The sequence below is a fragment of the Erithacus rubecula genome, assembly GCF_903797595.1.
Source record: "Erithacus rubecula genome assembly, chromosome: 19".
NCBI classification, from domain to species: Eukaryota; Metazoa; Chordata; class Aves; order Passeriformes; family Muscicapidae; genus Erithacus; species Erithacus rubecula.
This window is the reverse complement of record NC_136671.1, coordinates 1,643,690-1,658,905: the sequence shown is the minus strand read 5'-3', so window position 1 is coordinate 1,658,905 and position 15,216 is coordinate 1,643,690. Positions and strand designations below refer to the sequence as shown.

The window sequence follows — 15,216 nt, the reverse complement described above, 5'->3', positions numbered from 1 at the left end:
GCCCCAAGGGACAAGCTGGGCTGGCTCCTGGTTTTTCACTGTATCCCAGCCCAGAGCAATCTACCTGGTTCTCCAGAAGTGTGCAGAACTGGCCATGGCTCCCTTCTCCTCCTCCCTCGGGGTGCAAAGCTCACAGATGTAAAATAAAGTCAAAAGAGGAAAGACAGAGAGGGAAAAAAAAAAAATCCCCCAACCCAATCCCATGTACAATGTCCTCCAATTTTCCTTCTCGTACCAATTACAGTAAAATCTATTTACAGAGCCTTAATTACCAAAGGCAGCTGGATGGGGAGGGGGGGAGGGGGGTTGGATATAAACCAATTAAAAATATATTGACATTTGAATATCATAATGGAGGACGTGGGTGGCTGCTGCCTCGACTCCCGCCCACAAAAAAAGAGCTTTTTTTTTTGCTTTTCTCTATCCACCCACGCTCATTCCAGGCAACTTTGGAAAGATGAGACTGGATACCTGTGCCTGGGAAATAAAACACCCAACACACAGCTTGTTAAAGAGGTCTGGTGACTGCAGATGTTTATTTGATTCTGTTCTGATTAACAAATTAAAAGTTCTGGGGTTTCATTTCTGCTGCTCTCCCCCAGCTTGGCTCCACCACTTTCTCAGTGCCCAGTTCCTCCTGCCCTGGGAATTCCAGCACGCACTGGTTTGGAATCATCCCCTGGGAGAGGTTTTGTCCTTTTTGTGTTAAAATTATCACAGAATCACAAAAGAGAATGACAGAATGGTTTGGGTTGGAAAGGACTTCAAGGGCCATATAATTCCAGCCCTTTGCCATGGGCAGGGAGACCTTGAATGGGGCCTGGAGCACCCTGAGGTAATGGAAGGTGCCCCTGCCCATGGCAGAGGGTGGAATGGGATGAGCTTTAAGGTCCCTTCCTCCCCAAACCATTCCATGAATCCATGAAACCCAGAAGAACCCCAAACTCCAGAAGCTCACAAACACAAAGGATCCTCCTGCTCCTAAGCCAGAAACTCCACATTACTCCATGGGCAGCAGAATTTTCGGGACAAGCAGTGAAACAGGAATGGGATCAATCCCACATCCCACGGGTTTTTGGGAAGACAACAGCACCCTTCCAAATATTTTCTCACTGGGAGTGTTAGGAATTGTCCTGCTGGACACGAGTGACTGCAGTGGGGATTTAGGGCAGCAAGTGCCTCCTCAGGGATGGTTTTCCTTGCTCAGGTGTCCCAGCACACCCCTGAGAATCCCAGCTGGATTTAGCTCCGAGGCAGCTGCGGCACAAACACACTCCCCCTGAACTATCTTCCCATCTCCTCAACACTTCTACTGCAGTCAAATAAGAATTTTCTGGAGATTAGGACCCAAGCACTTGGAAATCTGCGATAAAATCCCTGGTTTCTGTAGCTGGAACGAATCAAATCGTGCAGAATAACAGTGGGCACAAATTCTCCTTCCAGCACCTTTATCTTTCAGCACTAATTTGCTACATAAACCCACCAAGCTTTAAGCTCTGTCACACAACAGCCTTTTGCCACTTCCATGACCTGTCTGCATACCCAGGAGTTCCCCCAGCCTTTCCCAATCCACCGAAAACCAGAGAAAACCATTTCAGAGTCAGTTGCCTGATCTGAATTAGTCACAAATTGACACTGGAAATGCAATGAGTGGATTAGCACTGGAACGGGGCTGGATTCCAGCCCTAAAGCCAGTTAAGATCAGCTGTTTTCCTGGGAAAGGGTTGTTTAGAGTAAAATCCTCCCATTTCTGCCTATCTGAAGTGCTGAGATAACCCCGGGAGCGGAGCTCGCGGCCCTTCGCTGCTGAGATTCCCATCTTTCCACTTCATTTACAGGATTTCCACATCCATCTCAGCGGATGGAGCCGCTGCAGGAGGGCAGCCAGACTCGGGGTGGCTGCACCAGGACATGTCACTGTCACCTCTGCTCCCCAGACCCCGGCAGAGCCATCAAAGCAGCCCAGGTGCTTCTCCCCTCCGCTCCGTGAATAACAGCTCCGAACGAATTCACCCGCTGCACCGGCGCATCCGACTTTTCCCGCTGGATAAGGAGCTGCCAACCTGCAGATAAAGCCTGGTTGATACCTTTTATGCAGCACCTGAGCCCATTCAGCCACCACCTGCAGAACCTTTTCACAGCAGAGCTCAACAATTCCGCTCCTCCTCATCCCTCAATCGCTCCCCATTCCGGCAGGACAAAGAGCGGCGCCCGGGGCACGCTCGGAGTCTTCTGCCTTTCCACTTGGAGAGGTCCCTGCAGAGCACGGCTTTGATGATGGATGTGGATGACAAGGCCACAAAACGCCTACGCCTGACGCCAAACACAAGGCAGGTAATTTGCATCTTCGGATGGATCCCGGGTTATTCAGCGCTGAAGTGAGAAATCGTAAGGAATTCTTGTCTTCTCCCAAACTTTTCTGTCCCACCTGGCAGCAGAGCAGGTTGATGAGACATGCCCCAGTGCCACGAGGTGACCAAACGCCATCCAGAGCTGAGGAGTGGCTGGGACAGAGATGCTGAGATCCTTCTGGGAGTCCTCAGGAGTGCAGCTCATCCCATGGCACATCCACATCCACATTCCAGTGCCTTTCCCAGCATTAGGACAGGCCCGGCCCCATCCTGCTGCAGATGCCACTCTTAATTCAAAATGAGTTTTTGAAGTGTTCAGCCAAGCAAGCCAAATCCCAAATTGCTTTATAAACACTCTGCATTCCCAACGTGGGCTGGAGACATCAGCAGCGGGAGCAAAGCCAAGGCAGCTCGCAGAGGAACAATTTGGGATGAGGGAGGAAGCGCTGGAGTGCTGCCTCTGGGTGTTTTTGCTGTTCCATGGGAAAACAGTCTCATCTGTTTTCCATTCTTTGGGATTTTTTTACCCCTCTCTGCAATATTGATGGTCATCAACTCTGCACTGGTGGCCAACACCTCTACATTGATGGTCATTGTCTCTACATTGATGGCCAACACCTCTACATTGGTGGCCATCTGTGCTGGTTTAGCACATGTGACATTTAGTGAGGAAAGAAGACACCCATGGAAGTGACTTTTTTAGAGCAGGTGCTGAGAGCTTCCTCTATGTCTGACAAAAACCAATCAGGGATTAGTTTTTAGAACTGACAACCTGTTAAACCATTGAGAAAGATGAACATGCATTTTAGAAACTAACAAAGCCTGGGAAGTTCTCTTTCCCTTCCAGCCTCAATCCAGGTAACAACCTGGTCCAGTCTCCCTGCAGGTGAGATATTGATTCTTTCACTGCACAAATGAGACTTGCAGACCTTTCATTCTCTCTCTTGAGTGAAAGAAAAGGACCAAGATGAAAACACACACAGAAACAGCATGGTGACATGGAGGTCAGACAAGAAGGAACAGTCAGGTCTCTGATGGGAGGGGATGAGGAGATGTCTTGGACTGAAATTCTCTTGTAAGCTATGGGGAAGATATGGTTGATAAGTCAGACTCTTGTTTCCCTGTAACTCATGGAATGCATTTTGGGGGGATGAAGTTGATGCCTGGAAAAGAGATCATCCCAAGGCATCAAAGTGTTCTAAGCACAGTCATGAGCAGAAGCACCAGTGCTGAAGTAAGCAGATGTTGAAGTAGATGTGATCCCATGAGAAGTTTGAACAGAGTGAGAGAGAGGAGAGTGATGGAGACCCTTTGACCCCAGGGAAGAAGATCTCTATTTCTAAAGCTGAAAATGATCTCAGAGTTAGATGAAGAGAACATGTGCTTTTGAATAGTTTTCATCCTTAAAAAATGGTACCCCAGAAGTTGACATGGCCCTTGATAGCAGTTGTGGGAAGACTGTTAGTTGAGGAAGGGATTTTTACACAGTGATCAGATTTCCATTCTCCTAGGAGGCTGATTCACTGAGACATTGAAACCACAAGAGAACAGTTTCTTGTGGAGAAGTCTCCAAAGACTGAGGAGAGAAACTCCTCTCCCTAAGTAAATTTGAGAAAGACTATTTCAGAGATGGTAAACAGACTGATTTGTTTCTATATGTTGTAAGTGTGAAAGAAAAAAGGTGTGGGGGGAGGAGAAAATGTTCAGTTTTATTCTGATGATTATTATTTTGGGGTTTACTTTCTGTTAATAAAGTTTACTTTATACCCTTCAAAGTTTGACCCTACTTTTGCCTTTCTCCTAATCCTATCTCACAGCAGGAAATTGGTAAATAATTGTGGTAGGTACACGAGCTATTTAACCAACACTAAACCCACCATATAAATTAGTACCTTGGCTGGGAAACTCTCAAATTGGTGAATCAAAACCACTACACCATCACCTCTACATTGAGAGCCACCGATGGTCATTGTCTCTACACTGGTAGCCAACACCTCTACACTGGTGGACATTACACTGATGGTCATTGTCTCTACATTGATGGTCATTGTCTCTACACTGATGGCCATTGTCTCAACACTAATGGTCATCACCTCTACACTGATGGTCGTTGTCTCTACACTGATGGCCATTGTCTCAACACTGATGGTCATCACCTCTACACTGATGGTCATTGCCTCTACACTGGTAGCCAACACCTCTACATTGGTGGCCATTGCCTTTACCTTGATGGCCATCACCTCTGTCCTGGTGACCATCACCTCTACATCAATGGTCATTGCCTCTACATTGGTGACCAACACCTCTACACTGGTGGACATTACAACGATGGTCATTGCCTCTACATTGATGGCCATTGTCTCTACACTGATGGTCATTGTCTCCACACTGATGGCCACCACCCCTATACTGATGGCCATGGTGCTACATTCAGGGCCAACAGCTCTCCATCAGTGGAGACTCCATCCTGGCTGCAGCTCAGGAGCAGGGATCATCCTGACCCAAAGGCCTGGCAGTTGTAGGGCACATTTCAACACTCCAGGAGCTTTGTGCTTCCCTCTTCCCATCCACATAAAAGCCCATTCAATTAAAGAGGTGATAAATGCCAGAGCCAGGGAAGTTCATTCCTTGCCTGGATATGGATTTATAGGGAAGCAGCTTGGATACCATGGAGACAGCCAGCACTACAGACCCAGGGGAGACTCTGGAGAAGAGAGCAAGGTGGGGAATTAATAAAAAATGCTTTAATATAAAAATACCTCTGCTCCCAGCTTACATCTGTGCTGGAAGAAAGACACAGCAAAGGATGCTTGGATGCTCCCACAATCCCCAGCAGTTTACCCACTTTGAGATTTTCATGGAAAAAGGACCCTTTGGGGAATGTTAAGAAAGAAACAGCAACAGGAACCACTGAGCCGGGACTTATTTGATTTCATTTGAGCAGAGGAAAAGAAGGAGCTCTGAACATTCCTGACTGGGAAGTTTTTCAGCTGTTTGTTACCATATATTGGCTTGTTTTTCTCTTTTTCCCAGTGTCTGGCAGTGGTACTTTTAGAACTCAACAGCTCTTGAGGTGTTTCACAGAGAGGAAAATTGAACAAGGCTGGAAGAGCAGTAAACGGAGAGCTTTGGGTTCATTTTTATCCCAGGGTTTTGTTTTCCTCTAAATAGATAAGGAATTTCACCCCCTTGATTCCCTGCCAATGCCAGAGAGAGGACTGGCACCATCCATCCTGAAATTCCTCAGCCCTCAACATCCAAATGCCATGATCAGGGAGGAAAAATCAGGATATGAGGGAAAATTCCTTCACTGAAAGGATTGGCACATGCCTGGAGTCCCCACCTCTGAAGGATTTAACAGTTATGTGGATGTGGCATTTGGGGACACAGATCAGTGGTGGCCTTGACAGAGCTGGGGAAATGGCTGGAATTGACAATCTTAAGGATCTTTTCCAATTTAAACAATTCTGTGGTTGTATGGAAGCAACAGCCAAAACTCAGTGCCAAGAAAGGCACCAGCATCCAGCAGCTGCCAGCCCCTCCAGGCTGGAAATACTCATCCCATCCAACCCCATTCCAAATTAACCCAGAGCAGACCCAACGGGCAGCCAGGGAATTCAATTCCTGCCGTTTCAAGCACAGCCCATATCCCAAACTGAGAGATGGGAGAGACCCTCCTGCTCCTCATGGAGGAGCCTCTGCAGAGCCAAACCAGCAGGAGGAAACAGAAAAGCCCTGGAGAGCCAACGCTCCCCTCATCCCGTTATCTCCTGCCGATGGAAGCACCCGCTTTTGATGGATATTACTTAGGCAGCAAAATTTTCCTGCCAGCAGCTGGCACACAAGATAACTACAGCCAACCCACAAGGGCTGCAGGAGGAGGAGGAGGAGGAAAAGGAGGAGGAGGGGGATCAGCCTCCCCGAAAAGTAGCTCCAACTCCATCGTCGCCTCGGAAAAAAACAAGTCCTTTGGAAAAAGCCAACTCCATGCATTTTTATTTGGAGGAAATAGAAGAGACAGAGCTCTTCTCCAGCTGCAGGGAGAAGAGCTCGGAGCCAGGTGAATGCAAAGCAGCCCCTGGGGCTTAGCTAAAGCCAGGCTTGCAAACAAGTCATCCGAAAAAACTCCATGCTCCAGGTGCCACTCGCTGCCTTTGGAAAGGATCGGCTCCGGGAGGGAAGGCTGGGTGCACAGGGATGAGTGCAGGCACCTCCACCTCCTCGTCTCTGATATATTCCCTGCACCCTGCTCCTCTGGCTGCTTTGAAATTCAGAAGGTGTTTTTTTTAAAATCCTTTTGGAGAAAGGAAAGAAACTTTGGATTGAGCTGGCTGCTTCCCTGGAACACAGCTCCACTTTGGAATAGCAGCAATGATTGTTATTAATGGAAAGTGAATGCTGCTGTCACAGGAAGGATCTGTTGCTGTGGCTAGGCAGGGTGTCAGCACATGGATTCCCCACAGGCAGCTCTGGTCTGTTCCAGAGATGATCCCAGGTATTGAGGGTGCTCAGAAAAAATCAGGAATGATGCAGGGATGTCACTCAACAGGGATAGGAAGAGCTGGCACAAGGGAAGGATTTCTTGGGACAATCTCTCAGCAGGACACTTAATCAAAGGCATTTCCCTAAATCCCTTCCCCTCCAGCAAAATGAATCCCACTGTGTTAAGCACTTTCCCAGAGAAATCAGGGCCAAACCAGCAAAATTTCCATGGCATTTGGAAACACCCTTAAAACACAAAGGAAAACTTTAGGGTGAGAAAAGCTCAGCCAGCCCCGCTGTTTCCACATCAAACACGGAGATCACTCTGCTGCTGTTCCCCATTCCCAGCCACCCTCTTGGCTCGGGATATTCCAGGCCCCTCCCCAGGCTGCTGCCTGCCGGTGGAAGATAGATCCAGGTTTAATGTGTGTATTAATCCACGTATTGACTTTGCTGTTGTCAGTCGTTATCAAGATTTATCCGGCCTGATGGCCTGGCATCGATCGGGAGGGAGTGTATTCCCACGGGTCAATCCATTCTGATCCAGCTCCTGGCATGAAGTCGATCCCTATTTATTATATGATCTACGAGTTCCATTATTTAACTGCCAGGGAAGGGAATGTGGCAGAAAAGCAGGAAAAGGGAGAACAGAGGCACAACAGAAGGGTCTGGTTCCCAAAGGAAGTGTTTGAACACGGATGGGGTTGGGGATGCAGGAATCCATGGCTTCCCTTCCCAAAATACAGCAAAGAGTGGAGAGACAAGGACCTGAAAGGCACTTTGGAAATGTTCCAGAATCAGAGAATCTTGGAATTGTTTGATTGGGAAGGAACTTTAAAGATTATTTCATCCCACCCCCTGCCATGGGCAGGGACACCTTCCACTATCCCAGGTTCCTCCAAGCCCCATCCAGCCTGGCCTTGGACACTTCCAGGGATGGGGCAGCCTGTCCCAAGGCCTCACAGCAAAGAATCTCTCCCCAAAATCCCATCTAACCCTGCCCTCTGTCCGTGGGAAGCCATTCCCTGTGTCCTATCAGTGCATGGCTCCAGCCTGGCATGGAGGAAAACAGGGTGGTGATTCTGTGCCTCAGTTTCCCTCCCACTGAACAGGATTTAGAGCTTCTCCTTCAATTCCCAGCACAGGCAGGAAGGCTGAGAGGATGCAGTTAAGGTCCATTGAGGAGAAAGATCCAATTTTATGGAATTGAGACCTTAAAGATCCTCTCAATTCCAATCCTTGCCATGGGCAGTGATGCCACTCGGCTTGCCCAGGGCTCCATCCCACCTGACTTTGTTCCTTCAATTTGTGATTAATTAAACTCGAAGGACAATTTGGATGCCTTGGAGGGGCCAAGGAGCTGCTGCCAGCACCACGGAGCACCCACAAGTGCTGGGGATTGGTTTTTCCTTTTTCATTCCTTGTTACTTGTGGAACTTTTTCCCATTGAGCTGCTAAGAGGCACTGATGGCTGACTGCTTGAGACATCGGGGAGGGGCAACTCCTCTGTTTTTTGGGAGTTTCTCTGGAGGAAGAGCCACCAGACAGGGGTTGGGGCAGCTGTGGGTCTTTTTGCTCTGGATCTTTGGCACCACAGAAGGGCGGCCAGGGTGTCACCAGCACGGGAGGGACCTGTCACCCTCTGCTCTGTGCCCGGGAATCCTGAATGTTGCCTCTCCCTGCCCTGCTGGCCCAACACGCTGTTTATTCTCTGTTGTTCTGGGTTTCTACCCTCACCCCCTGCCATCCTGGGAACTCCTGACACACCCTGTCAGATCCCAGAAACATGGGATTTTTGAGCTTTCTGTGCTTTCTGGCACTGACCCCTTGAAGAACACTGCTTTTGACCTAAGGCCTTGGAGAAGCTTCCAAATTTTAGTGATGGAGTTAAAATCAGAGGTGTATAGTTAAATAGAAGTGTGTGATTTCACATGGAGAAGGGAATTAAATTTGAGGTTTTTATAATGTAGCAATAATCATGGGATAATATGGAGGATTTTGGGTGTTATCTCCTTTTTGTTTTCTTCCTCCTCCTTCATGGTTTCAGGCAGTAGTTTTTGGCTGGACAGTGCTGCACTACAGGTCACAGGAGTTTTGTTACTGGGTTAAAAGTGTAAATAGTATAAATATTAATTTTCTGTTGGACTGTTTAGCTTTAAGAGACCTTGTAACTAGCTAGATTCAGCTCCATTTTGCTCACTTTTAGCTGGTAGCTAGAAGTGGTGCTGAACTCTCAGTACTTCAAATAAGATTTAATAAACAACCAAGCACGAATACAAGAAAATCTGTTATTTCTACCCTCATATCTTTGCCCCTTAATTTCAAAATTATCATAATTCAGAGGGAGGGGGGTTTGCATTCTCTGATCCTGCCTCCCCCAGCAGACACCTGCCCTTCAAACCATGACAACAGGGAAAAACCAGACCCTCCCAATCTGCTCCATCTTAAGTGTTTGGTTTCCACCTTTCCCCTTTCCTCCCATCCTTCAGATCAGGTTAAATATGCCCAGCCTCTCAAGCATTAAGATTTACAAGCCTCAAATCCTTCCCAGCTGGGCTGTGCCTGTAAATGTCAGGAGATCTGGCACTGGCAGAGTTTAAAGCCAAGCTTTGTCCAGAGCTCTTCTGTGCCCACCAGACACAAGGTGAGGGGTGGGAGAGTTTCCCTTGTGAAGGGCTTGTTCCTCCCAGTAGCAGAGCCAAACATTAAATATTGGCAAAACCCAGCATGGAAATCTACTATAAAATCAAAGTAAAGCCCAATATTTAGTCCATGCACTGAAGTTATCCATGAATAAACAGCTGAAGTGCCTTGGATGTTTTTTCCCCATCCCTTGCTCTCATGCCTTCCCTATTAATTGGTGCCAGGGAATATATTCCTGTCATTAAAACCTGTTTTCCACAGAGAAAAAAGAGCAAACTCTTATTTCATCTTTGCTGTCTCAGGTAAGGACAGGGACTGGGTTTATCTCCACCCTCCCCCCACCAACAGCTCCAGGGAAGGGTTTAGGAGATGCTCCCTCTCCAGCAGAAACATTCCAGAATCCTCTGCTCCAAAGGCACCTTCCACAAATTAATTCTCTTTACACAGTTCTGCCCAAGGTCAGGTTAATTCCAAATGTTCCTCAATGTTCTCCTTGGTCTTCCCAGCAGGGACATAAATCATGGTCACACAGGCCTGGTGGCATCACCCTGGCATGACAAGAGAAGGGACAAAACCCAGTCTGGAGCAAATCCCAGGGAGCAAATTCCAGACTCCTGGCACAAACTCTGAGAGCCACGTTGGGGCTTTTAATAAAACCCAAGGAATCCTGGAAAAGCTGCACCAAATCCCCCTCACAAGCCAGAGTGAGCTCAAAGCCCAGGCAAACTCCAGATCTTCTCCCACCCAGGATAACCTCACTCCCCTCTCCCAAAAAATATTCCAACCAACAGGAGCCCCGAGAAGCTGCCTGCAGTGCTGATTCCCTGCTTCCATGCCAGACTCAGGCAGCACCTGCAGCCTTGGGAAGCATCAATAAGATTCCAATCCCCCTTTTTTCTCTCCAGGAGGAACACCCATAATCCTAAAATGTGGGAGTTTCTGCTTTCATGGGTGGCTGGAGTAATTTTAGCAGGATTAGGAAAGGATTTTATCCTTGGAAGGGCCCCCGGGTGGCTGAGGCTTTACTTCTGTTCCTGCTCTGAGGGCAGGACCAGGAGCTCCATGGTGCTGGGTTTACCCAGGCCTGGCTTTGTCACATTTCCCACCGACAAAAACAACTCGTGATTCCAACAATCAGGGAGTTTTTGCAGCCCTTTCATTCCCGAGGTTTCGCTGCCGTTCCCGCCCTCCATTAAGCAGCGCTCAGAGCACCGAGGCTCACACCCGCTCCTGCTCCAATTAAGATGGATTTTAATTGTCCCCAGTACTCATTACCCAAGAGAAAACCCATTAGTGGCTCTGATGGAACCACCTCCCACTGCTGAAAAATGCCGGATTTCTGATTTTCTGTCGCATTAAGAGACAACTCAGGAATCATGGAATGGGTTGGGTGGAAAGGGACCTTAAATCCCATCCAGTGCCACCCCTGCCATGGACCTTCCACTGTCCCAGGCTGCTCCAAGCCCTGTCCAACCTGGCCATGGACACTGCCAGGGATGGAGCATCCTCTGGAATATCCATTGCAGCACCTCACAGCCAGGAATTCCTTCCCAAAATCCCACCCAGCCCTGCCCTCTGGCAGTGGGAGCCATTCCCTGTGTTCTGTCCCTCCATCCCTCATCCCCAGTCCCTCTCCAGCTCTCCTGGAGCAGCTTTAGGCACTGGAAGGGGCTCTGAGCTCTCCCTGGATCCTTCTCTTTTCCAGTCTCAATCCCATTGTTTTCATCGTTGGGGCTGCTGGTCCCATTTATCCACAAAAATGTTTAATACAAGGAAAATCAGATTTTTATCCCAAACCATCCCACCCTCAGCCAGCTGCTGCCTCAGTTTCCCCTTCCATTTTTTTTTTTTTTCTCCCTGTGGGTTGTGCCATTTGGATGGGGAAATTTCTTTCTGCTAACGAGACCATCCCTGAATATCACACAGGCAATCAGGAAGGAAAACATCGGGATGGGGAAAAGCAAAAATAAACCCGGCTATAAATAACGCCCTTCCGGTGGCACAGAGTGGTGAAGCCCCTTCCCAGGGACACACAGCTGCTCCAGACGTGCAGGGAAACAGAGATTTCTCTACCAACTACAAGGAATTGCTGGGATTTTGTGGATAAAACAGCCTCGAGTGGCCACTTGTGGGCTCCCAGTAGAAAAGTGGCCTTTTCCACACACAGGAAGTGCTGCCCTGGGAATGGGCACGGGGAGGGTGAGGAAATCCTGATATTCTGGGTTTAGAGGCATAATCCCTTCCTCAGGCAGCTGGGAATAATTTTTCCCCCACTCCAAGCAAAGCCTGGTTTAAAGTTATTCCCATAAACTTGTGAGGAAAACTTGGGTCCCTTTGGGAAAGTCTGGTTGGAAGAGCAGTGCTCCCCCAGTGCCACCTCCTGGGCCATTCTCAGTATCCCATACCATTCCCAATATCCTGGGCCATTCTCAGCATCCCATGCCATTCCAAATATCCTGGAACATGCCCAATATCCTGGACCATTCCCAGTATCCTGGACCATTCTATAGTAACCCATATCATTCCCAGTATCCTAGACCATTCTCAGTATCCCATACCATTCCCAATATCCTGGACCATTATCAGCATCCCATACCATTCCCAATATCCTGGACCTTCCCACCCAGGCTACACTGACCTCTCTTCCCAGCCTCATTCCCTACAACACCTGAGCAGCAGCTCTCAGTGTAGTAAAGTCCCCAGGATCGTCCTATTCCTTAGAAAAAACCTGAAATGTGGATGGGAGGGAAACCTCCACGTGGTGAGAAGGTTTCTCCCCACAGGAGAAAGCCAAGTGTTTGGCCAGAGACTTCCCAAAAATGTTCAGCCGAGGATTGACCAGACAAGGAGTGCCAGCACAAGAGCAGGGAAGCATCCTTGGATACAGGGATTAGATTTGACATAAGAAAAAGTTTTCCACAGTGCTCCAAGCCCTTCTTGGACACTTTCAGGGATCCAGGGGCAGCCACAGCTGCTCTGGGCACCCTGTGCCAGGGCCTGCCCACCCTTCCAGGGAACAATCCTTCCCAAAATCCCATCCATCCCTACTGTCCTTTGGTTTAAAGCTGATATTGGTTCAGTTTTTGAAGGGTGGAGATGAAAGTGTGTTGTAGGAACAAACAAATGGTGCCTGGAAATGTTGTGAGCTTGGGTAATATTTTGGGCAATTAAAAAAATTTACATTTTGACCTTAAAAATAATAGGACCAAGTGCAGGTGGAAGAGGAACAGGATGAGCAGAGCTCCACGTTCCTCACATTAATTCACCAGCACACAGACTGATTTTGTCCAGCTGTCAAAAATGGCACCTTTCTGCTTTTATAGAAAGACCCATTAGAACAGAAAATAGAAGAGAAAACATCCCATGGCTCAGAAAAAAAATAATTAAAACCTCCAGGAATAAATTTCCCAGGTTTTGCTGTTGAATAGAAAATGGGGGCTGCAGAGGGGATGGAGACACCACCTTTCCTCTGGGAACACAGTGTGACACATGGATGGGGCTCTGACTCATCCATCAATACATGTGTTTGCACACTTTTCCAAAAGCTTTTGGCCTGGAGCTACCCAATAGATGGAAATGCTGCAGAATTTTCCCCCAGATGGCTCATTTTTGGTCCTGAATAAAAGGCATTTTTTCCAGTTGCCAGCTGGGGAGAGCCAGCCCCACTCTGGAGTCACCCTGACCCCAGAGGGTGAAATTCCCAATCCATGAACCCACCAGAGCAGGGAGCAAGGGATGAGGTAACACAAATTTGGGGTGAAATCCTTTTGTTTAGGACAAGGAGGGAGCAGAGCACCTGCAGAGCCCATCTGGGAGGTGCCACTTTCAGGGGAAAATTAGGAGCATTAGGAAAAGATGATGCAATATTTCATCACTGATGGCTGTTGGAAGCAGTGCCATTCCATTGCTTTTTGAAATGCTGCCAGGAGGAAAATTCAACCTCACCTTGGGGAAACTTCTTGGGGTGGGATGAAAAGCAGGACCATGTCCAGTCCCATGGCTGAAAGCACGGTCTGGAGGTGAAGGAAATCATGGAATTCCCTGGAATAAATGTATTTCCCATGACAACAGCTGCTCTAGGAGCAGTTGCAGCCTCTTTACCTCCAGACCAGGTGGGATTTTTTGCCCAACCAAGCATGGATTGCACTGGGAGACTCAGTGCTGCATTCCCATTGGGAATGGGGTGAGGGCAGGTATTTGGGAATGCCTTGGGACCAAGAAATCCATGGAGGTGTTGGATGGTCTGGGAGCCCCCAAATCCCAAATTGCTCCCCTGAAAGCTGCAAGGAGCCTCCTAATCTTGTAGCTCCTAAAGGGGCTCCAGGAGAGCTGGAGAGGGACTGGGGACAAGGGGTGGATGGACAGGACACAGGGAATGGCTCCCAGTGCCAGAGGGCAGGGCTGGATGGGATATTGGGAAGGAATTGTTCCCTGGCACAGGGTGCCCAGGCAAGCTGTGGCTGCCCCTGGATCCCTGGCAGTGCTCAAGGTCAGGCTGGAATTACCTGGAATAGAGGAAGGTGTCCCTCCCAAGCCAAGCCAAACCAATTCCATGATTCCATGATGCTTCCAGCAGCCGGATAAAACAAACCATTCCTGTCCAGAGCCCCCCTCCTACAGAACAATGACCTGTCTGGACATACTTTTGGATTTGCTGTGTCCTCCATACCACAAACCACAACTCAAGGAGAACAAGGAGAACATCCCTTCCTTAGGGTGGAAAACTCAACCCAACAGCACCATTGGACTGGCGGAAAAAACCAACGGGGAAAAAACGCCAAAATTCTGTAGTTTGAACAGAAGCAACGATTCCAACCTGGTGATGATGGCGAGGTGGGGAGGGCTCATGCAGGCCCCCATGAACAGCACCACGTTCTCGTGCCGGGTCTGCCTGTAGGCCATGACCTCCCTCTTGAAGGCCTTGAGCTGCTCCTCGTTGTCGCGCTCGATGTCGATGAGGCGGATGGCCACCTCGCCGTGCCAGCGGCCGTGGAACACCTGCCCGAAGCGGCCCTTGCCGATCAGCTCGCCCACCTCCAGCTGCTCGAAGGGGATGTCCCACTCCTGCAGGAAGATGCTGGTCTGGCTGGCCTTGCGCGGGAAGTTGCGCGCCGACAGCAGCGACAGGTTCATCTCCTCGAAGTCGTCCTCGGATTCCTGCGCCTCCTCGGCGCCTTCCTCGTTCTGCGGGGGGCAGAGGGTGAGGGGGCAATGAAACGGGGACAGAGTGGGGGAGAATACACTGATCCAGGCCCACAGGAACCAGGCAGGCGCCTCCCAACGCCAATGGAGAAGCCTCGCTCTCCACAGAACTGGAAAAATCCCAGATTTCCATTCCCAGATTTCTGAGACTGACCCCACCACAAACCCACATCCCCAAGTTTTCAATCCCTGCAGATTTTGGGACTCCATTGCTTCCCTGTGAAGCTATTTATTTACCCCGGGGCTAAATTTAAGATTGTGACTCATCAGAGATTTAATTAATTTGTCTTTAAACAGTTTCATCCTCCCCTGGCTGAGCTGTGCTCTGTTAATTCCCATTATTCCAAGACCCCTTGATGGTCCATTTAGACTTCCTACAGGATTTACAGCACCCTTTAAAAGCTCCATCCTCATCTTCCCTCTCCCCTCCTTCCCTCTCAGTGCATTTTAATGCATCCTGAAAAACCTCATTGAATTCCAAACTCGAAGCCCAGGAGGGTCCCTCTCCATGGGGTGGGGACACGGATGCCTGGACTTT

General features: G+C 48.9%; 1 protein-coding gene across 3 annotated transcripts in view; it reads right to left on the bottom strand.

Annotated features, from left to right (window-relative positions):
• The window catches only part of KSR2 (kinase suppressor of ras 2), a gene marked incomplete at both ends in the record, with an annotated part of 78,667 nt that overhangs the window by 14,752 nt on the left and 48,699 nt on the right, over positions 1-15,216 (bottom strand). For all 3 annotated transcript variants that reach the window (XM_079322780.1, XM_079322782.1, XM_079322781.1), the window contains one exon: positions 14,293-14,660. In XM_079322780.1, coding sequence (XP_079178906.1) covers positions 14,293-14,660 — 368 coding nt within the window. The remainder of the gene's footprint in view (positions 1-14,292; positions 14,661-15,216) is intronic.